Source organism: Anguilla rostrata, chromosome 6 (genome assembly GCF_018555375.3).
Source record: "Anguilla rostrata isolate EN2019 chromosome 6, ASM1855537v3, whole genome shotgun sequence".
Taxonomy (NCBI): domain Eukaryota; kingdom Metazoa; phylum Chordata; class Actinopteri; order Anguilliformes; family Anguillidae; genus Anguilla; species Anguilla rostrata.
In genome coordinates this window covers 45,907,673-45,934,189 of record NC_057938.1, presented here as the reverse complement: position 1 = coordinate 45,934,189, position 26,517 = coordinate 45,907,673, and the positions used below count along the sequence as shown (strand labels likewise).

General features: G+C 46.5%; 1 protein-coding gene across 1 annotated transcript in view; it reads right to left on the bottom strand.

Annotated features, from left to right (window-relative positions):
• Positions 1 to 26,517, bottom strand: part of cdk19 (cyclin dependent kinase 19) — a 47,866-nt gene that overhangs the window by 10,232 nt on the left and 11,117 nt on the right. Inside the window, exons 3-10 of the mRNA XM_064340006.1 lie at positions 16,011 to 16,121; positions 15,546 to 15,686; positions 5,237 to 5,294; positions 3,209 to 3,340; positions 1,684 to 1,827; positions 925 to 994; positions 651 to 723; positions 287 to 384 (exon numbers count right to left, since the gene is read on the bottom strand). Coding sequence (XP_064196076.1) covers positions 287 to 384; positions 651 to 723; positions 925 to 994; positions 1,684 to 1,827; positions 3,209 to 3,340; positions 5,237 to 5,294; positions 15,546 to 15,686; positions 16,011 to 16,121 — 827 coding nt within the window. The remainder of the gene's footprint in view (positions 1 to 286; positions 385 to 650; positions 724 to 924; positions 995 to 1,683; positions 1,828 to 3,208; positions 3,341 to 5,236; positions 5,295 to 15,545; positions 15,687 to 16,010; positions 16,122 to 26,517) is intronic.

The following is a 26,517-nucleotide window of genomic DNA, read 5'->3' as shown; positions in this document are numbered from 1 at the left end:
TCGGTCCGCTACGTTGAATCATTTTGAAACAATGTATCTTGGGTAGCTTCTTACAGCGAATTCAAGTTGAGAAACACATTGAAATGATTCACTGGGGGATAGAGAAATCTGGTTATTCCGGTTCCCCCAACACCAAATGAGTAATCGGACCAGGGAAAGGACACCACAGGCTGCAATGTGCAGGCATTCTGCATGTTGCATTCATAGTTTCACAGAGCAAGAAGAACAGACTGCAGTTTAAAGTTTTGCTTGTGCGTGAGCATTTGAAATGAAATGAGAGGCTCACTCGGACGTGGGTAACGGATCTTCCAGGAAATAAGGGTCCTGCAGTGCCTGTTCCGAGGTGATCCTTTTTGTGGGATCCATCGTGAGAAGTTTCTGGAGCTGCAACGATCCGTAATCACAAAGTTAATATGCATCACACAACCCACTGTCGATCCTAGCAGGTGTAGCTGTACAGTAGGTCTGTGCTAGCCTATGTATAATTCCTGGAATTTAAAATTTGCCTCGCTTTTTCATAAAATCAGCACTGTAAAATTCAATGGCTCAGTGTCTAAGTTTTTATGTACAGCTCATTACAGGAGATGTATTTGACCTTCTGTTCACAAATACAATGCACACTTGCAACATGTGATACAAGGTGCACTTACCAACAGGAATACCTTGCTGTCCGGCTTCACTTTATGCTTCTCCATGTATTTGATGAGGCTGCTGTTTGCATACCTGTGCACGCACATTACAGACAGACAAATCAACAGAACAGATGAGACCGCGCGGAAATAAACACACAATGGGCATAACTGCTGCGGGAACGGAACAGATGTGCGCGTTTCATCACAGGAAGGAGTCAAACGAGGGTTCTAAGAGCGCGATGAGGTCAGCGTGTGACGACAAGGGAGCCCCACGCCCCGTCCCTCCACTCACGTTGTTCTCCTGAAGTCCTTCTGAAGGGTGGGGTACTCGGGCATCTTCCGAATGTCTTCCCAGTCCTTATCTGAGGAGTTCAAAGAGAGAACAGGCCCGTTGTGTGCCAAGCGCGCACTTAGCCGCCGACCGGATAAGCGCGGGGCAGGATTTTAAACGTTAAGTGCTGCGCATGCTGTGAAGAATGGCTTGGCCGAATGCACTTATTGGCGCGCCACACCTATCTTTTTATGTCCTGAGGAAGTACAGCTAAAACACACGTTTTATTTTTTTCCCCCTAGGAAATGTACCTTTGAGGCAATAAAAATTCATTTAAACCGAACTGGCGCAAAAAGATTTAAACCGAACTGATGCAAAAAGAGTGTGAATGTGCTCCTAAAGTATCTGTGCAACAGAGGAATGGGCTTCTCATGGCGCTCAGGACAGCAGAACCATCGCCCATTTTCAGACAGGGGCAGAAGGCCCAGCTCTTCATACCGAATCTGAGCTCCCTCTAACTTTTAAATTCAGGTTATAATGGTATTTTTATGTTTTTTTTATGGCTTGTCATGCCTATCTATATGTATTCATTTACATTTGTATTTTTGTTTCTGGTGACCATAGTTGACTTACTAAATTTAGTGCTTTGGTCGTGCTGAATATGCAATCGCTGGTCAGGGACAGGTAATGCAGTGTAGAGCTTGCGCAGTGGTTAGGGATGGCCCCCTTATGGCCGTGGTGCTAACCCCTGCGCCTCGTTTCTCAGCCATGGGTACGAACCTGCGGGGAAGCCCATGACGCTGAATATCCTGTCCAGCTGGTCGTGGTGGAAGGGGTTGCTGGTTTTGATGTCCTCCTGGCGGCAGTGAAAGATGGGCTCTGACGTCAGCAGCTCGGCGAAAATGCAGCCGATGGCCCAGATGTCTGTCGAGGTGGGTGTGGGGGGTCGGGGGGGGCACAGTGGTCAGTGTGAGACCCCCGGGGTCCAGGGGTACAGTCAAGCTTTGCATGACAAAACTCTACATGCAAAAGGTAATGAGCGTGTACAGCTATACGGCCTCCAAAACTGGAGGATTTGTATTTTTGTATTTTTCCGTTGGAACGGAACTGGAAGACAAGCAAGAAATGTTCCAGTGCAGTCCCCTAAACGGAGTGGGCTCAGTCAGGATGCAAATGGGCTTGCAATGAGCAGCACACGCATAGATGATTAAAGGTGTACCACGACCAGGAATGACATCAGAGGTTGACCGGTGTTAAATGCAAGCACACTCCTCAGATGAAAATATACAAATGGAAGTGTTGGCGGCAGTGTAGTATAATGGGTAAGGGGTTGGTCTGGTAACCTAATGGTCGCAGGTTCAAGTCCCCGCTAGGACACAGCCGTTGTACCCTTGAGCAAGGTACTTAATTGCATTGCTTCAGTATATATCCAGCTGTATAACTGGATGCAATGTAAACGCTACGTAAAAAGTTGTGTAAGTCGCTCTGGATGAGAGCCTCTGCTAAATGCCTGTAATGTGATGTATTGTTGGCGTTAGCATGTGCTGCTGACTTTTACCCTGACCTTCGGACAGGTATTCCATGAAAACAGGCTAATAATACCAGGCTAACGGCAGACACTCTCAGCAGCATTTAGACACAATCCACACTGCATTGCTCGCGAGGGCAGCTATCTTACTGACAGCCATGTAAGCTGGTGTGAATTCCGCCACAATCTCTGACCGACTGTCAAATGTGAGGCGTGAAGACTTGGCGAGCCACAGACCAAGCGGCAATACCCGAAGACCCCGCTTTTCAGACCGAACCTCGGTTTCGCTGCAGCGTCAGGTTATGCCACTGTTTTACAGTTTTAAGTTTTTTCTTTTCTTAGGGTTTGTTACAGATGTGTGAACTTGCCATTTGTATTTTGGCTCTTGCTTAACATAGTTGCATAAGTGCTTTGGTGATGTCACATATACACTCACCAGCTGGGAATGACGTTAGCCAGGTCCGGGACTATTCTGATACAAATCGGGTGAATGCACTTACGTTCCCCTATCTTGTAAGTCAAGAGTGTCTGGTAAATGAATGTAATGTTGATGTGACGCACAAAGCATGGGGCTCATGAGCTTGGCACTTCTCCCCGTAGCGGTGCAATTATCGAGCCTGGCGCAGGACGGCTTGAACGCGGGCCAGTGAAAACACAAAGTCGTCACACGCCTTGTTATTTTTACTGAGCCAAGATGTCCTCCTGGGTCCCGTTCCCCGTTTGGCTCCCGCCTCCTGAGAGGTTGCCATGGCGAACGCACGTTCCCGCGTCACTCACCGATCGCTTTGGTGTAATGCCGCGCTCCGAGCAGCAGCTCGGGCGCCCGGTACCAGAAGGTCACCACGACCGGGTCGAGGTCCGCCAGGGGCTTGAGGGGCGAGTTGAAGAGCCGGGCGAAGCCCATGTCCGCTGGCGGTGCACACAGAGGGAGGGAAACAAACAAGATCTCCATTTTATTTTTTTTTGTCTTCCCGTATGGAACGTTCATTTTGTTTCTGTCAGCCCTGTCTCACTACCACACTGCCCTCAGTCGATTCAAAGATGTGCAGGCGAACGCATTCTGACAGTATGTTCTACCAGACACCTCTTCTTTTCACGCTGCAGTCCGCCATTTGAGGTGTGGAGCACGCTTGACACGTCGCTATTGCAGGCAGAATCCCGGGGGACCAGCGCTGTCTCTGGTGAGTGATGAGAGGAAGACAGTCCTGCCAACCGTAACCCCACACCCCCCCTCAGGCCATGCGGCCGCTAATTATACGCCGTCCTATGGGGCTAACTGGTCAGAGCTGTGACTGGTCAGCTGTAACAGTCAAGCTACTCTAACAGACCACAGGGTGAATGGGCGAGCCACCCGGGCAGCAACAGGCCATTCAGTACAGCTTGCTTTCTATGCAAGGCCCATGGCAGATGGTAGATGTTTATTCAGCCACTGTATTAGTAGTGTAGATGAACACTGATTATATGAAATAACAGGCCACATCCTCGACAGGTCTGCAAAGAAGGCCAAAAATCTGCTCAATGCAGTGAAATAAATTTGTTTTCCATGCAGAAACGCTCCAGCAAAACTAAACTGTGAACTAATCAACATAAAAATAAGACTCCTATGAATGCCATCCTAACAGAAGCTGAACTAATATTGAAATGATAATGCGATGCCTTATGACACGTTTCAGAACCTGACCGTCCTTGGGAGATACGAGCTGGCCTTATCCCACAGCCTGAGCTATCATTCGCTGGAGTATAAACACAAAACCCGATCCAAAATAGCCGTTCCTTTCTCACGGATGCCTTTTATCTCCCTAATCGCCTAAAGACACAGCACGTGAGATTATCGCAAGAAGCTTTCGACGCTTTGCAACACTGTCACAGCTCCAGCGCTAGTCGTAAAAGAGCTATGAGCTGGTTTTTTCAACAGGGTAATTCCGGCTAATGCAAGTCCCTGGCTTCAAATGTCACGGCTTGGCTTAGAGCATCAGCCGAAGAAGAGGTGTCAGGTTCTCGGCTCGCAGCAAGCAGCTCCACAGGCCCAATTGTGCATGCAATCACCTGATGCATATCATATGGCGTCGCGTTTTTAGATAGCTGCCCGGGACCTGGCGTAAGAACGCTAAAAATACTTGTGGGCAGGGCTGCCCGCCAGCGATCTGCCCGTCCTGTCAGCGCCCGCGGGCGGCGCCCTCGGTGCCAGCCTACTCTAGAGCCACTCGGCCGTCCAGCTGGCAGCACGCGGGCCGAAATGAATACTTATCAGATCTGCACTGCGGTCAACGGGAGGAAACAGACCTCAGGCCTGCTTCGGGCCTGTGACGTCATCTCCGAACAGCTCCGTGTACCGTTACACAATACCGGGAAGCGGCCATTTTGACCCCCACCAGAGAATAAGGCCCTTGGCAATTTGACTGACAGCTGACTGCTCTAGTCCTTACTCATCTGTTAACTGTGACTAATCTTGTCCACATCATGGCGTAAGACCTGCACCATGACATCAGGCCCACGGCAGATTTTCACGCAGCTGAGATGCTGCCACACGGTCACTTTCCTGATTGGCCACCTTCCTGATTGGTCATCTCTCTTGCGGTACATTATATTTCCTGCGTTTCATACAACCTGCTCGATTCCAATGTACAGAGAGCTCAAGGAACTCTTAAGCATCTTATCTCCTCTTAATATTTATGACACAAATCCCTCAAGCTCTCTCCGAAGGATCAATACAGCACGGAGCAGGGCTGGTAACGGCTTGGATCGATAATCGATAATCCTCAGTGACCTGAGCGTTAAAACAAAGATTTTTTTTGCATTTCTCACCGATTTTGACTCTTCCTCGTTCGGGACCCTCCCCCATGACCAGGATATTCGCTGGTTTCTGAGGAAGAAAAGAGCGAAAGTTAGGAATGTGACTCAATCACGCACGTGCACCGAAGAGACGCAGGGGGCCACAGATTCAGTCGGCTAGCACGCATTAAAAAAAAAAAAAGTAAAAACAAGTATTTAAACCTCACTCACCCAAAGCCCTCATTTCGTTCACCGTTTTCAGGGTAAAAACCGTGTACAGACTGTCAACACGGTTTCACGGTAATCTACGTTAGCCTACAAGTGCTAAATGTACAGAGAGATGAGCATGCAAACAAAACCATAGGAAATCCATGAAGCAATATCGGCTGGCCAGCCAACCCTGACATAGCGCACAGAAATCAATACTGCAAATAGACAAACCGAGATCGCCTTTGATTGGGTTTTTTTCAGTTGGACACAGGGGACTTGCCCAGAATGACCTCACAGGACTAAATACATATTGAAAAAATGGAGGCGGTGAAGTGGCTTTCTTGATAGCTAATCTCTTAATGGGGGAAGTGAAGGCTTATGGTGGGTGAGGGGGAGGTGGAGGAGGAGGCGGATGTGGAGTAGAGGCAAACTCTTCCAACACGTGACACAAACATTACAACAACACAAATCAGCAAAGAATGTGACCTGTGGAATTGGAGAGGCCCCAGAAGGAACGCAATGCAGCGGGCCTGGCCTTTGTGACAGATGCCGGTCCACCTCGGGTGTGGCTGGAAACGCGTTCTTTCCTGTGGCACGGTGCGTTCCCCCCCCCACGCCCACCACCCCCCCGTCTCTGTCCGCGAGGCCACGTGCAGCCCGGCCGGCCGCGTGCCTGACCCAGCCCCCCCCCCCCCCGGTGTTTTGCACACGCCCCCGCTCACCTCGCCCATTTGGATCGCGCAGGAAGGCCATTTCAATAACACTGACGAACACTGAGACTCAAAGTCTACCGGCTGCACTGTAAAACAAAGGCTAATCGGCCAGTTTTTTTTTTCCTGCAGTAAAAAAGAAACAAAGCCTAGCCATAATGTCTGTGACTATTGTTATAAGAAGCACCTGCTTATCTTTAGCTTAGACTACCACCTAAGGCAACAGTCTTTCCATATTCCCAACACGTATGTAGCAAACATCGCACATTTTTGAGACAGATTACATCAGTCAATTTCGTCTTGCATTTTTAAACATCCATTTTAATTGTAACGTGCACATGATTTTGATATTTCAGTGATCATCAAAGAGAAACACACACTTTCCATGATACTGTCTCTATAATCATTTTATTTAGCCCATTCATATCAATGTGAGTTCACGCTGAAGACATTAAGCCATGCATTTACATTACACTGTAATACATTTATATTAGTATTACTGCACAGAAGATTCGTTAAACAGATAACTCCTGTTAAACGTGTTAGCTTAGCTTTAGCATAGACGCACCTCATCTGTGATGATGAAAAAGATGCACTATTCACGGCCTGACTTAACCCTGTTGCAGTGACAACGGTGTCTCAACTGCAGAGCCGGAAAGGTGGCATCGTACGGTTTCATTATGCATTATTTCAGACACTCGAGGTTCTGTCTATGAATCTAATGTGTCTCTCTGGACGCGGCCTGCTATTGAGGCAGCGTTTGTTGCTATGGGAACGGCACTAATAATGAGCTCTATTATTCAAAGACACAACAAGGCTCAGCTATCGCCAGACACAAACACGTTCTCTTTCAAACCAAAATCAGTGGGACTATCGATGCGTGCAGACTCTACGCAAATAGGTTACTGGGGGAAGCCACAGTCAGAAGATGAATAATCTTCCTTGTGCTTACAATTTCAACAATTTCTTAGAAAAAAAGCAGTCTGCTTACAGAAGGCTGGGAGAATGTTTTAAATAAAGGCCAGAGTAAAATACATCTACACATACACTGTATAACCCCTTCCTGTAGTGCCCCCTTTTAATGCAAGCCTGAAAATGTCATACCCAAAACAAAATGGTAACTATTCTTGAACCCTTTTGACTACTGGCATAGTCCTGGTCTCTTCTGAAAGGTTACCTTTGAGAGTTACCTTACAGGAGTCAGAAGTACTCTACATATTACTAAAACAAAGTAAGAGAAGCCCAAACACAGTGGGAGTTTTTTTTCTCACAATAAAGGTTTTTTTTGAGCGGATACAGATGCTTGTGGCCGTGCCTGTTCAGCTTAGAAACACAATGGCGCCACAGCCACAATATTCGACAAATCCAGGTTGACAATACCACCAGAAATGAGTATTCTGTTGTTTTTTCCAAACTACGTCTAGGCGGGTTTCCAAAAAGGCCATTTGTAGACTACAAAAGGATACCTGCTAACCAAATTATATTATGGGTCTTGAGAAGTATAAAAATATTATACATCGTATACTGTCTGCTCGTGAAAGTAGTCTGCTGAAATGAGCTCTCTTTCCCCCTGCCTGTCAACTGCCCCTCCCTCTCCACCTCCCTCTCCTTGCCACATCTGAAAACAGCAGGTCTGCAAGATTGTAGAAAATAACTACATTAGCTATCTAGTTTACTAATCCATTGATTGAAGTCCACTGATTGAAGTTTTATTCAAATACCGCACCCCCACTGACATGTCAAACACATCCCACTATTTCACATGCCACAGAGACCATGTGTGTTCTTTTATGGCTATACTGAGGGACTGCTTGGCCAGGACTGGTCAGAGAACCTTGCAGGTGTGCTCATCTTGTTTTAGAGAATATACATAAACCGGAGATTGTGACATGCATGCAATGGCAAAACGGACAACAATAATTCTTCTGTGATTCATGTCGTCTGTGGATTTCCAAACGCGTAAAAGGTGAGGACCTTCCAAACCTCCCCACATTATAAAATAAGGAGCCATCGTCCCTAAAACGTTGCATTGTGAAATTGTTTATAGAGCCAGAAGAGTGAGTTTTAACGCTTTCAACAAATAAAACTAAACCCGCACTGGCCCGTATTTGCGGGTTAAAGACAACGAACACTGTATATGGCATTTTTTTTACATGTTTTATACTATAATACACCACACCATTTCCTGAAGTGACAGAATTTGTGGGCAACTGGTGTGAGGCAAAGATACATAAAGAAAATTTTTACAATTTTGCAAGCTCATTTGCTGTCAAGCAAATGAGCCTGCAAACCTAACATTCTTGGAAACCTAACAAACCTGTCAATTCAGAAAATTGCAACCAGTGAGCTTATTGCATAATGTTAGGTTGATGAATACGTCAGCATTTAGCATTTCACACTCTCTCAGCTGTCGCTGGTTTCCTTTGGGCAGTTTATGTTTTAATCCCATTCTTGGGCAGGTTGAGAGAATGCAAACTTCATCTTGGATTTTATGAACCACTTTGTGGTCATTTCTGACAGAAGCTCATCACCTTCAAGCGTCTGCAATACATTAATCCATCGTAGTGATTTCTGAGTCTCAGGTTAAAAATCTCTGCTGTAATTATTCACCAGCCACATTCATAATGTCTTGCACAACTACACGTCTGGTAGTACACAGGGTACATATTAATTACGGAAAGTGAATTATTATTTCCAAGAGAAGAAACATCTAAATTACTAGAACAGGAATACTGGCTGCACCTAGAACATGGGCCTCATGTTCATACTATCTCTATCGTACGTCTCCCACTAGTCAGGGCCGTAGTGTAGTAAAATGGGTGGAGACTTGGGCTGCAGGTATGATTCCGAGCTGTGGTGCTGCCATTGCACCACTGCACCTTACGTTTATAGATGGCAATGAGACAAATATTGTTTCTCCATATTTACTAAGGTGCTGCACTGGAGGTTTGTGCTGATAAAAGGAGAAAAATTTGGCATACCTAAAATTAGCGTGTTAGGGTAAATGCCTACTGTATGTATTTTAGGGCATGGCATTCTGACGGTAGACCACAAATATAATGGAAATTTATGCACATTTATGCAATTTATCGTGGCTGGTGGCCATGTTTTTTCAACGTCTGGGAAAAGGGGGGTGTTATTTTCTCTCTGGCCATTCTGGAGGCGTCGTCAGCATGTCAGAGTAGGGGAGAGCCGCCGTAAATGTTCACAGTTTTCGGATTTCGCTCATTTGTTCAGAAAATATTTTGCTTTGCACGACGAAATTTTAGTTCAAACAGCTTTGACATGTCAGTAGTCATTAGGCGTTTCAATTACCTTCATAACTTATTTGAGTCCGGTACAATTAAAACCAAGGTACATGCAGTACAATGTTAAAGTCAGACCACTTAGGTGGCATGATTGTATCAGAGGTGTGGAATAATAGTAATTTACATAATAACAGTCATTTAATATGCCCTAGAATGTGCATACACAGGTTTTTTCAGCACAAACTAATGTTAATCACAGAAACACATTTCCATTGGTATTGTGAGACCAGCCACATCCTCAGATAATTAAGTATGGGGCTTTATTCATGAAAAAAGCCATAAACATTGAGCATAAACAGTGACGCACAAGCAACTTTGTAACTTACTGTGAAGTGAGTTGTGGTAACATCCAAATAGATGAGGAAAGCTGATTTTGTTTGTTTCATAACACCCAGGTAAGCTTTTACAAAGCAAATAACCGACCATAACAGGACCAATCCCGTGTGTGCTTATTATAAATGCCTGTGACCAGGTAGCTGTTCCTTTTCCATTAATCAATTGGAGCATACAGAACATGAGGCTGTGTCAACACAGCAAACAAATTAGCTGAGCACATTTAACATTGAACTAATTTTCAAAGTCAAACACGTTGATGAGTACAATTAAGTTCTTCAACAAATATTAAACAGCATTAAAATGCCTAAGGTCTCCCCAGAAGGACACTATATGAAGACACCATCTAGTGTCCATAATCTCCAGATCTGAAGGCCTCACCCTGACCTCCCAGGGTACCAACCATCTCATTCTCTGATTTATTGCAAATAAAAAGAATGCCTTACTTAGCTCGCTCAAAAACATTTTTTGGAAATACTTCCCACAAAGGTTCCTTTGGGATGTGGTAGAGGACTGAACTGCACATGTAAAAACCTGAAACGACAACAATAGCCATTCTAGGACCGTGTTACATTTATCAAGCGTCACATATGGCGAATCTTCCCTACGTTCGTGAAAGCAGAGAGTTTTAAAAAATATTTTTAAAATACATGACTCCTTCATCTTTAGGAACAGTTGCCCCATAAAGAAGTTGAGAGATGGTGACCGGGGATGGTTGGCTATTAGGTGCGAAATTAAACAACTTCGAATATTAAAAGTTCTGAAGTTTTTAAAAATGAGATGTGTGAATATTCAAAGGTGACAGTGCCTGTCCAGTGCATCCATGGATCATGACACCTGTCCATAACCAAACTTCACTAGAGGTGGAGCGATACAAAAATGCTGCTTTCCTGCCATGCAAAAGATGCATCTTAAGCACCAGAGGTGCATTTAAATGAATTCGGTGCAGCTGGGCTCATTTACATAACCAGTCTTAGTAAATACCCTGCTAAATTGAATACGTGGCGACACAGAATTTTGCGGCCCTGACGGTAATTTGCAGCATGCTTAGTAAATATGGCCCTTAACCTCAATTATCCGAGTAGTAGTGGTAGTATTTTTTATTCAGTCATCACACACAATACAATAAATATAAACAGTCTAGACAATATAAACAAGTCAACAATCTATGTATTAGGTAGTGACTGAAAAGGCACAGGCAGAAGCATAATGCTTATATATGCCTATCCTACATTCTTTTCAAATTATCCGAGTAAACAACAAGTTGTAATGATTCTATGCAAAAATACAATCTGTATACGCTATTCTAGTCTGCTGAATGGCAAAACATACATTATTAGCGTGAGTTCGTTTGCCAGAGACGTTTTCCCATTTATATTAATATACAAACCGTTCGGCGCTTCTAAATAGCTCCGCTCAACAGGAAAAGAAAACGGGTACGTTACAGAGCGAGCAGAGGCGAGCGGTCGACAGCTACGTTGCTTAAATCGGAACTTAACCTGTGATCCAGATCAGTACCCCTGAACCATTACTCTACCCTCTGCCCTGCAGAGCAATGCCATGAACCCCACCCCGCCCCTCCCCACCCCACCCCCCAGAGGGCCCCACTGAGAGAGAGAATGCCCCTCATCCCGAGTGGTGGGGTTCTGGGGGACAGCCCTTATTACATAACCACTTCTGGGAGGGCTCGATCGTACTTGCTTCAAAGAAGTGCGGAGTCAGGAATGGAGTTGCGTAAGAGGACAGACATGCTGGTACCAGCGTACACCCATCTGGTCGCCCCTACATCATTTGCTACGATAACAAGCCCCCCCAGGAGAGGAAGAATGCCGTTGCCGGTCCCAAACGTGGCTTCGTACAGAGAAGCACTTCCCAAGACGTAGGGGGTGGAGGACAGGCTTTCTTTCGTTTTTTTTACTGAACCACAACAAGGACTGCACACCAACACAGCGGAAAAACATGTGCAGTGGCATTTAGCAGAAGCTATGCTACACCAGCGACACAAAGGAAACCACACTCTCCTTCTGCGCAGAAAAAAAGCCCAAGGCCTATTTTTTTAATAAAACATTTTCACATCGCTAGTTACACGATGCACAACATTCGCAGAAATACAAGCAGTGCAACTGCAACTGAAGATTATTTCACAACATTCAGTAATGACCTATGATGGAGGTCAGGACGGCTTTCAAGAATGCAGGGAATGTAACGTCCATTCTTTAGTGGCTAGCACTCAAATATTTTGTATAACTGGAATTGTTTCTAACCTTCATACAATCCTGGGGCCTGTGCTTCAAAAACTGTTTTGACGATCCACTGTAGCAGTCTGGATCGGATTCAAGTTTCAGATTGGTCGTTTACAAAATGAGATGAGATTGCGATGTGGATTCCTCCAGCAAACACAACAAAGGAAAGAAACGTTAGTTAATAAAAACTAGTTATGAAACCTCTTTGGGCTATCCTTGCTATTAATAAACACATAAATCTAACTGCATATCTACACATTTATCCTGTTGTCATTCTGCCAAAGGTGGACTGTTTTTGTAACACGGCTCAGAAAGATCGGCTATGTCCACAAAAGGGAATGGAAGCTCTCCTTGCAGTACAGTGAATAATGATGTACACACATGCAGCCAGGACAAACAGCTAACCGCTTTCTTCGATACACAAATTAGCCACCCAGGCTGTTACAGCATGGGCAGGCACAGCTGAAACGCATCTGTGCAATCGTGCTGATAGAGGGGAAAGGTATAATCAGCCAAGGCGAAATAATGTAGCCGTTTATTACACGCAGTCAAACTGAAATTATCCTTCCGTCTGACTCAATCTAGACAACAAGCGCTCAATAATATACATTTCCTAAGACTGACTTTTCTGCAAGGATTAGCTTGATCATAATCGTCTAAAATAAACATGACTGATTGCAAAATAAGAATTTTTGCATTAGAATTTTGGACAACCAAACATGTATTTTTACGGGAGTGGACTGCACAAATTATACCATCAAACTCACAACCCTGGTATTCTGGGTCTGTATTTATTATTATTATTATTATTATTATTATTATTATTATTATTATTATTATTATTATTAACAATAATAATAATAATAATAATAATTTCATCAAGAACCTTTTCCAGGCTCATGGTACCATGTCATTTTAGTTGGTCATTGTAGCACATTCCTAATGTAGTTGTCAAGCACATTTCCCTTGGAACCATGCCAGTAACAACAGAAAGCATTTACACCTGTGGGACATTTCAATGAAAACTATCTTTCTCCTTGTCTCCAAATTAGTTTCTGCTTCATAATCATACAATACCGTCATTCACGGCTCATGCCTTTCCTGAGTGCATGGGGATCTGGCAGAGCCGACAGTTTACTAATCAATCAATCGTCACATGATATCAGCGACTTAATGTGCTTGCCAAACCAGCAGAGGCTTGTGGGGAAAAAAAGCCACAATAACAGGAAGTGAAAGAATGAGACAGTATGGTGGCAACAATATACTAGCCGTGGCCAATGATCAGATACGCACAACGACAACAGAAAAATTAATTCTGGGGCAATGAAAGGGGCTATTCAAGGCAGGAAGAAACAGAGCTAAGATAAGATATCTTGACCTCCAGTGAGAACAACAGTTTGCTTGGCAGATTGTAGTCTATTCTGACCACTGTGAACGTGCTTGTAGTTGTTCCCCAACAACTACAAATAGAACCTTTAAACCATATGTTTACAACCATTAAACTACAAACCAAATTAAATCTTTACCACGTTTGACACCGGATTTTTGGCTATTTTCATCTGTTAAATTTATGGTTGGATTCACCACAGCTGTTATCGCTACTACACTCCAATCAGCTGTGGTATTTAAACACCATGAGAAGGTTTATCCAGTAATCCCTGTCTTTCAGAGAAAATGCCCTGACCCTTAATGATTTATATAGTAACACATGAAAAGGAGTCTTTCATGAGCTGTCTACATTGGCGAAATACATTGGTGTTATATGTATCACTTTAGCTACGCTGTATCTCTGACGTTCGGCACCAAAGTGTTTGCTTGGAAAATACCCTGGGAAAGATTCTGGGAGATCCACTGTTTACAGTCTCGCAAAGTCAAGCAACCTAGCAACAAAGCTGAGATTCTTACTGAAGCAAGACTCTCGGCGCAGGAAGCGACGCGATAAGGCACCTTCCAGGAGGGCGGGGCCGCGCGGCGAGAGACCGCCGGCCTCCCGCCCCCCTACCGCGCGCGGCGAACCCGCCGAACCCGCGGCGTTTACGTAACGCGCGGCGAGAGAAAGGAGGGCCCACGCGCCGCGCCGCCGTCCGAGAAGACCGGATTGGCAGGAATTCCCTCCTCTCTCTGGAACGAGGGGGACCTTAATCAAACCCGCTGAGCCTGAGGGACGAAAGGCTAGCGTCACAGCTGCGGGGCTTCAGCCCGCCTGTTAGGAAACACCTCAGCCAATCGCTCAGTTAGCGGTGCTCCCCGCGTCTGTTTCACCGTTCGTTTCCCTGCGCTACGTGTAGTCTCAGTTTCATGAAATGATACCGCGCCCCAGCTGCGTTTCATTCGCCTTCGCGAAGTTCAGACGGCTGACTATCGCAGATCAACATGCGCAGCTGAGCGAGCGCTTGCTTTCGGAGATAAATGGCTTTTTCAAAGACGTCTTCGGCCACTGTGACAGAGCAGATAGCGCGACAACGCGAGTATTTACACAAGAGGGTTCGGGCTGCAGAGCCAGATAAGGGCCGAAAGGGCCTGCCCCGGACCTCAGCGAAGCAGAGCGACGGGCGATTTCCCCCCCCAAACAACGTGGGGGTGCAGCGGCGTCAGGTGAGCGGCAGTTCCTTCCAGGAAAGGACTGTGGGAAGCGTCGGGAGAACGTTTCACAGGAGAGCAAGGGGGACTGCGAGGGCTGGCAACCGCGCACGGAGACACAAACACCCAGCGAGAGCACGCCGCTCCGGACCCAGGTGCACCCGCCATCTTAACTCCGCAGAGAAACACCACCGCACAGGCAGTCAGGCAGCGCAACCTGCTCTAACCAGGTCCCAAGATACGCACCACAGGGAGCCATCACCGCACGCACACGCTGCCAAAATAATACCCTTCGCGAAAGGGCGGACCGAACTTGAGCAACCTTCTCGCTATTTCAGACGGGGAACGGCCACAACACATTCCACTCCGGAACAGCGGCGCTACAGGGCTACTAACTAGCCTGCCGCCCACAGCCAGGGACCAGGCCAACTTGTGTAACAAACAGAGCGACCACACCTTAGACAAACCTTTACTAATCCTCTCACAGCCGCTGAGAGCTGAACTAAGCCCAGCTGCGTACGCTAGCCTATCTGACGACGAGTCCTCTCCGTCCTCTCCAATGTCACATCGTCACAGGATCGCACCTGCTGGCACTAGCCGCAAGCTAGTAAAGAAACTGCTTTTGCTATTCTAGACGGACAAAATGGCACATTATCTACAACTCGAGGGTGGTTGTTACCATTGACCCCTCAATTACCCCAGAAAATAACAGATTTCCCTGAAAAATCACAAGACCAGGCTTCTGTATTTTTTCTAAATTAGCACCACAGGCAAAATAAAGAAGGAAAGCAACATACTGGATTAGGCATATAAGCTGAGCCCATAAAAGTAAAACAGCATGCAGTGAAACAAACAGAGGAAGATGAAATGCGCATCATTGTGCTGGACACTGGCCAACTACGGGCGCAGAGGAGGAGTTCATGTGGCCGTCGTGGAGAAGCCAGTAAAGTTTACTCACTAGATCCCTGTGTAGCACCCAGTTGGCATGGAGATAATGAATTCCATCCAGAATCTGATAGAGAAGCGATTTCACCATCCCTCTTGGCAGCTGCATGGGCTTCTTATTGGCCTTCGAAGCTCGGTGGAACTTTATAATGTGCTGCAAAGAAAACACGCGGACAGCTCGCATGAGTCAAAGGAAATGAGCTGCGTAGCACTCAGTAACAATTCTGTTTCCATCAAAGCTTTTGGATGGAAACACAACGTGTAATTAGCACAGTACAACTCAAGAGACACAAACAGAAGAATACACAGGAACACCGCTCTGGAAACAATTCGAACGGCCGTGTTCAGGACAGTTCAGTTCGATTAACATACACCGATCCATCTCCCGCTTTAGCAGACGGCCATTTTAGCGCGGCGGGAGGACGGGCGCTGCGGAGTTCGGCAGGGGGGCGCGGACGGGACCCCGCGAGGCACGTACCCACAGATCGTGCTCGGCGTAGTCGAAGAGGAGCCAGACCTTGCGGTCGCTGTGCGACAGGAACACCTTCTGCAGCGCGATCACGTTGGGGTGCTTCAGCTCCCTCAGCAGCTGGAAGAGACGGCCGCGGGCCAGAACGTGAGGAAGCGCTCTCAAGGGAAAACCCGTTTCTCGTTCGCACACGAACGGGTGTCTGCAGCAAAGAGAGTCGTTCCATTTCAAACCATTACATTACATTACATTACAGGCATTTAGCAGACGCTCTTATCCAGAGTGACTTACACAACTTTTACATAGCATTTTACATTGTATCCATTTATACAGCTGGATATATACTGAAGCAATTTCGGTTAAGTACCTTGCTCAAGGGTACAATGGCAGTGTCCTACCCGGGAATCGAACCTGCGACCTTTCGGTTACAAGCCCAGTTCCTTACCCACTGTGCTACACTCTGTCCAAACCACTTTTCAAACGTAAGAAAGAAACACGTCATACTCTGATTAAGGCATGGGGGCTGACTGGCATTTCATCAAACACACAAATAGGAATTTCGGAAGAAAGTAGTTCACTCTAGACCTGCAATTGATCTGCATTATTTTTAACAGGCAACAATAGTTACTCAAAGAAAACCCATTTCTCATTCACACATGTGCGGGTGTCTTCAGCAAAGAGAGTCATTTTATTTCAAACAATTTTTCGAGCATAAATACAAGTCATACTCTGATTAAGGCATGGGGGCTGACTGGCATTTCATCAAACACACAAATAGGAATTTCAGAAGCAAGTATTTTACTTTAGACCTGCCATTGTTCTGCATTATTTTTTTAACAGCCAACTATAGTTACTTTTGCTGAAGATGAAGTCTAATCCAAGCAGACAAAAACATTAAAATAGCCTACATTTCAGACACAGGAAACAATTTGAACTACTTAACATGTGTAGATTTGGTTGCTTTCTATTATTAGCATTATTATTATTAGGGTTAGCTATCTTTGGAAACTGTGGTCTGTGGTCCAAAGGCTGTATGTCAGTGAATGAAACACAGAAAAAAATAGGCAGACACGCAGCGAATACACTTGAACAGAATAAAAAAATTGTAATTTCATAGTCCTCAATGGATGTAGTTTGCCAGTTCGAACACAGTGCGGAAGAGCCATGGAGAACTGGAGACAGCTTCCATTTACCGGTTCCATGGATTCCTATGGGAGCTGCTCACTGGCGCATGAAGCCAGTTCATGGAGGCTGCCATGTTTGACTATGGGGGCTTCTGGCACCGGAGCATACGCACTGGGTACCTAAATGTGATGGAATCAATGGGAATTTTAAAAAAATTCTTCTTCTGTGGGGCTCAGAAAAAAATAGGTCCCTGGAGCGTAATTCGTTCGGTATCATGAAATTTTAGAATCAAGAAATGTCTTTCTTTAGAAAAAAGCCCTGCGCAAAACAGTATCATTTGGCCAGGGAGAATTCGTTTTGAATGACCTTTGATGGGGAAATCCGCTTTTTGGCACCAGAGGCGTATTAAACTGCAATATCAGGCTTCAGGGGGAATATCAATCCGTGGGCCCCTGGCAAGGCCAAAGGGAAGCTCCAGGAAAAGCGGCCTTCCCGTTTTATTTCCCAGCCGCGCTTAAGACGGATGATGATGATGACACCGGGATTATGACGGCGAGCGGAAGGCGAGAGAGCGCGCTCCCCTCTGATCCGCAGTGTCGCCCGCCCCTCCTCCGGCTCAGCCGTCCCTGAGCTGCGGCTCCGCTCGGGCCCGGCGGAGCCGGCGCCGCGGGTGACGGGCGCGTTACGTAAGGAGGCGGATGAAGCGGTCTCGCCAGCGCCGCACCGCGTGCCACGCAAACGCAGCGGCAGACGCTCCCGCGCCACCGCGGCAGGACGGGACGGAGATCCTACGCAGCCTACGCACCTACAGCAGAGCGTACTTTCCTCTCTCAATTACTCACGCGCACACACCCATATACACACGCAAGTGCGCGCACACACCCATACACACACACAAACCCATGCGTACACATACTCATCAGCACATGCCCATATACACACCCACGTGCACACACACCCACACACATAACACAAACAAACACACCCACACAAACACACACACCCACATACACTCACCAATACACAGACCCAAAGGCCCATAAACACAAACAGCCACACACACACACACACACACACACACACACGTCATCTCTGTGAGTTAACACCTCCCCCCTCCCCCGAAGAGCATTCTTCGGACGATACTGTCGCCGCGCGCAGCGACGAGGCGCAGCTGCCCTCGGACACCGTCCGATCGGCTAACAGATAAATTATTCACGCCTCAGCTAATGTGATTACTGCACACCACCTGACCTGAAAACCAACGAGAGTGGACGCTCACGCTCAAGGCTATCCACGTTACCCTCACTGACAACTGCGACTAAACAAGATACAGGGGCGTTGGCTTTCAGTGCCGAGCTCTAATTTCAGGCTCTCTGACACAGAGGAAGAAAGCAGGAGCAAGAGGCGTACTGCATTCACATCGCGCTCTTTTTGACTGTAAGCCCCCACCCCCCCAAACCCCCCGCCCCCTCCCGGTTCCACCCCTCGAGCCCCCCTGTGCACACAGGCTGGGGGGGGGGGAACCAGACCGAAGGGAGAATAAAGCGGCGATTGTGCATCTGTTTGATTTGGCCTTTGGACGGGGGAAATGAAGAAGGGAGCTATTGAGGTTAGCGTTTAATCGCGGCCTAATCCGCCCGCTATGACACGCCATTGTGCTAATGAGCCAGGGCTTACGGGAACGACCCCGGCTCTGTGGCGGCAGTACAGGACACTGTGAGCCTCTCTGCACAAACACACAGTCACTCACACACACTTATAAACACACACACACACACACACACACACTGCACTCACATACACACTTATAAACACACACACAGTCACTCACACACACTTATAAACACACACACACACACACACACACACACACTGCACTCACATACACACTTATAAACACACACACAGTCACTCACACACACTTATAAACACACACACACACACACACACACACACACACACACACACTGCACTCACATATACACTTATAAAAACACACACACACTGCACTCACATACACACTTATAAACACACACACACACACACTGCACTCACATACACACTTATAAACACACACACACTGCACTCACATACACACTTATAAACACACACACACCCACACACACACTGCACTCACATACACACTTATAAACACACACACACTGCACTCACATACACACACACACACACAGGGCTCACGTCTATGCCAATACAGCATTCGTTCCAATATGCTGCGAGTCCATTTTGTTTCCCAGTGCTTTCTGTTGGCCCTCAGCAGCTTGTGATCAGTTCAGTCCTGGGACTGCTGAGATCTCCATTTGCCACAATGTCACAGTGTGTGTAATGAGCTCCTGTTTCAACACCTGTTCCCAGTCAGCTAAAACAACAGTAGGACAGGGCTGCGTCTGCTGCAGAAGAAGACAGTCAATTACACTCTGACAGCCAGTGCAGATAGGGTAAAAATTGGGAACTGAAAAAAACCGAAATGTCCAGCCGCTTTGCTTGTATGCTTTTTAATTTTATTTTCCTACATTCTCGCGGCACTACCTGAAAAGATTTGCATCTCTTCCAAACTCACCCGGCAGTAGGCAAATGGCCGTACTCCTTTCAGTAACCAGAATCCACTTGGCCTTATTCCCAGGGGAGTTTTTCACTGGCAAATAAGACCCTGTGATTCAGTGTCCTGGAAGGGTCAGGACGAGATCTACTTCATAAGTGATAAGATGAGCCATTCCAGTGACCCGCTCAGAGCAAATTAATGTTCTGGAATTCCACCATACAGGGCATTCCAAAGAGGTCAGGAACCGTCCTGTTCACTTACATGATTGATTCTCCTTCCTCAACATGCTAAGCTTATATTGAACCTTATTATCCACTCTACACTTAAGAGCCGAGGTCAAATGGTGTACAGTTTCACTTAGAAGGAACAGCAAAGCACTCTGGGCACTCATGACGTCCAACCAAAGGACACTTTCGGCCTTCTGCATCCTCATGTTTGTGAAGCTAAAAAAATCATAATGAGATAAACAAATTCTTTGAAACAACATCTACTCCACCCCAAGCAAGTTGCATGCATATCAGTATCTACACATGTAGGATATATCACCATATATGGCCGAATAATAATAATAGATAATGTTACCAAAGTCACACCACTAAAACGAGGAGAAAACAATCTGCCGAAAACCGTGCGTGTTGTTCATTCATCTCAAAACACAGAGATCCAAACTGCACTGCTAAAGAGTGCGTAGCAGAAATAATCATAACAGGACAAGAGCTTTAGCAACAGCTAAAATTAAACCAGCCGATTGCTCCTGGTTTCTGAAAAGTGGGTCATGTTTTCGCGGTAGCCACGCACGGAGCGCAGTCTGGACGGGCTCCAGACAGTCTCCAGACCGCAGAGATGCCACAGCTACCACCCCCACACCGCCCCCCCCCCCCCCCCGCCCGCCCCCCCGGCTCGAAGGCCAAAAAAGAGAGAGGTTCCCACATTTCACAGGGCAGTCCGGAAATTTCACAACCCCGGCACACACAGCGTTAGTTCACGTGCTTCCCGAAACACGTTTTTCCTCTTTGAAAGGACGGCCGTATTGATGAAGGGCCGCTCTCCAAACAGGTTACAGGTTGCGGCACCAGAGCGCGACCGTGTTTGTGTAAACACGGTCACACTCTCGTCCAAGGTGTAAGCTTTGCGTACGGGTTCACCTCCATTCCAAATTACTCGACGCAAAACACTCTCACCCGCAAACAAACTGAATCGCGTTCACATTTTAAAACAATAATTGTAACTGAAACTCATAGGGATATGGCACCAGTCGCTTCTTTTTAAAGAACTAAAAATAAAACACCACACAAAAAGGAATTCGTCAAATAATTTCAGTAGTTATGAGTCACGTGAAAAAAATAAAGGTTGCATCTGAGAGGCCAAGATTTGCTTTATTAAACTATATTGAAGCAGGCTAATGTGACATTTTTGAAATGGCAAGCTCGGAAAATGTGCTATTGGTGCCAATTTCAAAACTGGTCAGAGGGCATTCTGTTCCACACTACAAATGTGTCAGTGATCTGGAAAAGTGGTTAACAAGCTAAATTTGCAAACTGATGGCTGCTTGTTTGACTTCCAAGTGGAGAACCTGTCTTTCAAGTATGTGGATGATGGACATGTTTAAACGTGCAAGCCAGTTAAACGTTTATGCCCTTCAATGAAAGAACCCGCTTTCTGGAGGTGTATTAAGATTACATATAGGATGAGTTGAGCATTAATAAATAGGATTTACCCCCCCCCCTTTTTATATATGTGCGCGTGCTATGCATATAGGCACTGTGTGTACAGCAGGTGTGAAGAATATTAGAGTCTATTGTGTTTGAAAGTCCCAAGCTTAGCAACAAAACCTTGTGGATGTGACAGTGTGCCAACACACACGCACTCTCTCTCTCCGTCTCTCTCTCTTTCTATCTCTGTCACACACACACACACACACATACAAAAATCTGTTGTTTTTATTCTGTTGCAACATCCCCCCCCCCCCTCCCTCTCCCCCTCCCTCCCCCCACACACACACACAAAATCTGCGGACTGGACCATTTCTGGAGTTCTGAATCAAGGTTTTTGTGTCCTTAAAACAATTTGGCCATTGTTTCGCTACCAAAACTGCGGGGAAGGAGCAGTCACAAAGGATTTCCATTATTCCCAGCGCTGCGAGGACAGAACAGAACCGACCAGAACGAGGGCGATAAGAAGCCGAGGTGAACGGTGGGGCTGTGGGCCGGGGGGACGGGGAAGGCCTGACGAGCCGAGCTCTCCGTCCCCGGCCTGGTCCTGCAGCCCCGAACCAGCCGGGCCGGCGCCGCCGCCGCAGACCAGCCTGACGCACAGGGCTTCTCTCATCACAGCGCAAGGTTTGGCGCAGTTAATATGCTCCTAAAACTCCGCAATGCTTTTTTTGTCCCCTGTAGGGGACATGAGTCTCAGGTCTTAATCTCAAGAAACATATATTCCACTGTGCAAAAAAAACTACACGACAAGAGACACTCAACATTCAGAGAAACTCTGGGGGTTTCCAAGACCAGGCTTGATACAGTGTTAGATGCTATCTAGCCTGAAGGTAATCAGAGCATTAGGTACAGTTTAGTTAGGGAAATGGTGACTGTTGGGCTGAATGGCCTGACCTCATCATTATGTTATGTTAATTTAAAAAAAAGTAGGCCTAAATCATGTTTTGAAAACACTGTCACTGCAGCATATTTTTGTCAGCCAAGACACTTATAATAATGCCAATAAAATAAAAATACATAAACTTTCTTTTTTTTCCTGCTGTGTCATAGTAAGTTATAACCATGCTTATGGGACACGCAACAGTGTCCCCACGTTCTCTAAAGCTAAATTGATTTTATGGATGCAGTAAAAAGGCGCTGCCCAGCTCTCTGAGCTGTGGAGTGTTTGGCATGCGACGCACCACTGAGCGACATGACACCCTGACAGGGTCGCACTGAAGCCAGACAGGCCGAGCGCTGTCACAGTTTGACTTTTGGAATGTCGGCCGCATCACCGTGCCAGGAGGTTCTGAGGCCTCCACAGGCAGCGGGTCGACTTCAGCGCTCCCGAAAGAAGCGGTACCCCACGCTGTCTTCACCCTGTTCACCCTGGAAATGAGCGGTTGTCAACACGACCGCCGCATGACTTTTCCATTGATTAGAAATCCCAAACCGCCCAGCTTCGCGCGACAGCACAGGCCTTCAGCCCCTCCCATGTAATTTCAGCGCCCCGTGCGCGATGACTAATACGACCCGGAGACCCAGCAATCCATCGCGTTCCGATTAAATTCAATTTTACACCCCCCTCTCCGTGACAACCTCCCTCCGCGTCCGGATAATTACGCTGCTTCTGCACGGAAGTGGTGACAGGCATTGATTTCTCGCCCATGGTAACAGAGTGGCAACAGAGGCCCGGTTGACCGCGCGCTCGGCAAACACAACCAAGGCATGCGCGTCTCTCCCTTCACCCTCTGCTCTGCTTACGACGGTTCGAATCAAGACGTTATGGAAGAGCAGTGGTTTCCAAACCTTTTTTTTTTTATTATTCAGCACTACATCTGGTTCTGCCAACATTCTGCGTCCTCCTACAGGTTAAATTCATTATAAAATGCACGGGCCTACTTCATGTGAACGTGAATGCCTGCAACCACGGAGGATGGCACCTGTTTGTGATCAGTTAAAACGATGGTATGCCTACTCTCCTTGGAAAACTGTATGAATAAGAAGCATTCTGAAACCTAAGAATAAATCTATAATTTTAGACATGTGTGAACCCAATGCTAAAATGTGTGTCCCTGCTCTGGTTTATTTTAAAATCCCACATGGAAACCCCGCTGGTCCTCCACGGGGTCCTGTAACCCAGTTTGGGGGCTGCAACGTATCTGATGCAGCCGTGGGGAAGGGTGTTCCATCTCTTCCGGTCTTAAGATCATTAGTGATGCTCCCTCTGCTCAGTCCAGCCAGGGATCATAAAGCTGAAGAAACTTGGCGCAGGATGGGAAGGAATCTTGCGGAATCCTGACACATCCTGGCACTCGCAGGGCAGGCTGCTATTTTTAAGCGAGAGCGCCGCGATGCTTGCCAGGCAGCGACGCTTCAACACGCTGAAGGCGACGGCTTGCCATAATGTCAGCTTTTCCCTGGAAGCGCCACCACCGTTCCGGCGCTAACGTTTTCTGAACAAGGCCAAATGCAGTCATCTGCCATTGGCATGCCGCATGTTCTTCCACACCTCATGCAAGTGAAGTGAGCTTTACACACTCCCTTTGTACATTTTCACTGTTCATACCAATTGACTCATCCATATTTTTTAGGATATACATGGATTATTTACAGTGGCAATTATGAAGACATTTAGATGGGTAATTAAGAGCATGTTTTATTCCGAGGGCTATCCCACACTCGATAGTGTAGCTTCTTAGCTGAAGTGCACTGAGGGGTAATAAGGATGGTTTTTCAAGTGGAGCTCTAGTCCCATATCACCTTGAGTTAACTTAGCATAATCAACTGTTAACCAAGAGAATTCCACAGCAAATGAGAAGGGAAAAGCAACTATTGTGTTAGAAGAACAATCATTATTCACTCAAACAAGGTCTTCAGAAAACAAAGTCCTCAGAGACCATCTGTCGAAAAATAACTTGGTATCACAATGAATTCTGAGGGAATAAGAACGGGAAAAGAATACAATGAACTCCGTTGGCAAAGCTGTGTGATTCAAATAGAAGTGAGACCCAGTTCGCTTGGAGCAACACGGGAAACCACCGATGATGTAGGATTGCACCACTGTGAAAATGAAAGCAACCAAACCAAAAACAATGCACAGGGCTGGCCTCCGGCTGTACATTTGCAATGCTTAACATCGAAACATCGTTCCGTACGAACGGAATCGCATTTGCATTCAACTGGAAATGTACCAGAACAAAAAGGGTACCAACCCAATGACTCCTAAACTGAGGTGTTGGCTTTTATTCTCCTGAAAAAAATGCAGATGCAAAAATGAGCTGGTGAAAGCACCTATTAGGCTAACGTAGGAACTTGGACACAACATTCCTTTGCGTTCCCAACTTGCCTGTAGGCTCTTCAGAGGAATTACGATACAGGCAAATAGCAAGTGAACCAACTGCAATTAAACAAGCAAAGACTTAAGCCTTATCATTTAAAGCGCTGAACAAACTTTTTTGGGATGTTTCTCTGGAGAGCAGTCGTCAAGAATTTTCAAGAATTTTCCTGATGTCGTTAAAAAGGACAAAAAAAAACCGAACCAATAACACACGGTAACGAAACGTTTTCAGCAGTGAACTCAGGATGCCAAATGTTAAACCCTTACATAGCTCAAACCAACGGTTTGGAATGGAGCACAAAGAGTCCATTGTCCCGTTCAGAAAAGCCTTTCTGGGAGACTCTGAGCGCAACCAATGCCTGTGGCAAGCCTCAGATTCAGTGGCGGCTCACTGGCTGCGTTTCTGTTAAGACTCAGGCTAGATTTTGTCACTCGGCCCAATAATGGGAGCGACTAGCCTTTGCTGTGCCGTTTAATCGCAGGGCCCCCCGGGGCTCTTCCCCAATGCCCCCGGCCGTAGCCCGCTGTTCACACGGCAACCTGTGAGCGCTCCGGCTGGTGTCCGGGGTTCCCCAGGCCGTTCATTCTAGGCCCAAACTTATCTGGCCATTCACATTACAGGCCTCGTTTACTAAGACTTTTAGCACGCGCAAAACCTTTTAGCACACGCAAAACTAAAGACACAGCCACTGATGGGTGCAAAACAAATACCATGAACAGTCATTGGTCATGCTACAGGTTTTGCATACGCTAAAAGGGTTTACATGTGTTAAAAGGTCTTAGGAAAACAGGCCCTATATGCTCTAAATGTGGGGAGTTACTGAAGCTGTAACAATTCTCCTTTCCTTTTTTGAGTCCAAGGAGTTGAGGGGGTATTACCAGATATGCCTGATGAACATGGCTCTACTGATTAGGAGTTGGTTCACTTGCAATCAGGGAACAAAGAGGCTACCCCAACCGGGACTTTAGTAGATTTGAGGTAAAGGAGAACAGAAATTACCGATGGGGAGATTTTACTGATTTTACACAAGAACTGCACTGAAAATGATAGCGTAATTTATCTAATATACATCAGATAGATAGGCTAATACACACAAAACATTCTAAGGCCTACCTCTGCTGATTGGCCAGGACATTCATTCGCTATAGAGAGTTTTAAAACACGCCTCAACACAAAATGAGGTCTCCTCCGCACGGCCGATTTTGCTTGTGAAGTTAAGGGCGACTAAGAAGAGACTGGGGGGAGAACGGGCGTACCACCTGACCCAAAAGGGGAAGCCCTCCTCCGGGACAGCACGCAGGAGTGGCCCGCTTAAATGTGGCTATTTTCGACATCCCTTCGGTGGGCCTCATCTGGCAGAGGGGGACTCGCGTCGTCCCAATTTACAGCCTATCGCCACGGCCAGATCGGCACCGCCAGAGAGGAGAGCGTCGGGACGGCAGACGGACGGGCAGAACCACCTCCGAGCAGAGAGGAGAAGAGAAGGCAACCCGAGCAGAGAAAGCAGATAAATTAATGTGATAAGGCTAAAGAAGCTGAATATACGGGTTAGCAGCAAGTCAGCATATTACTGCAATTAACTTAAATACCCTGAATGTAACAACAACAACACCAGTCAAAAGACTTCAATGAGTTCAACAGTCAAAGAGTTCCTTGGGAAGCATTAAGCTAAGGCTTCTGCACAAAGATTATAACAACAACAAAACAAACGAAAGCACTAAAACTCAGGCCTCTGCAACCACAATGATGCACATGAATGCAGACAAGGTCAGAATTCACTCAAACCTGGCATTAAG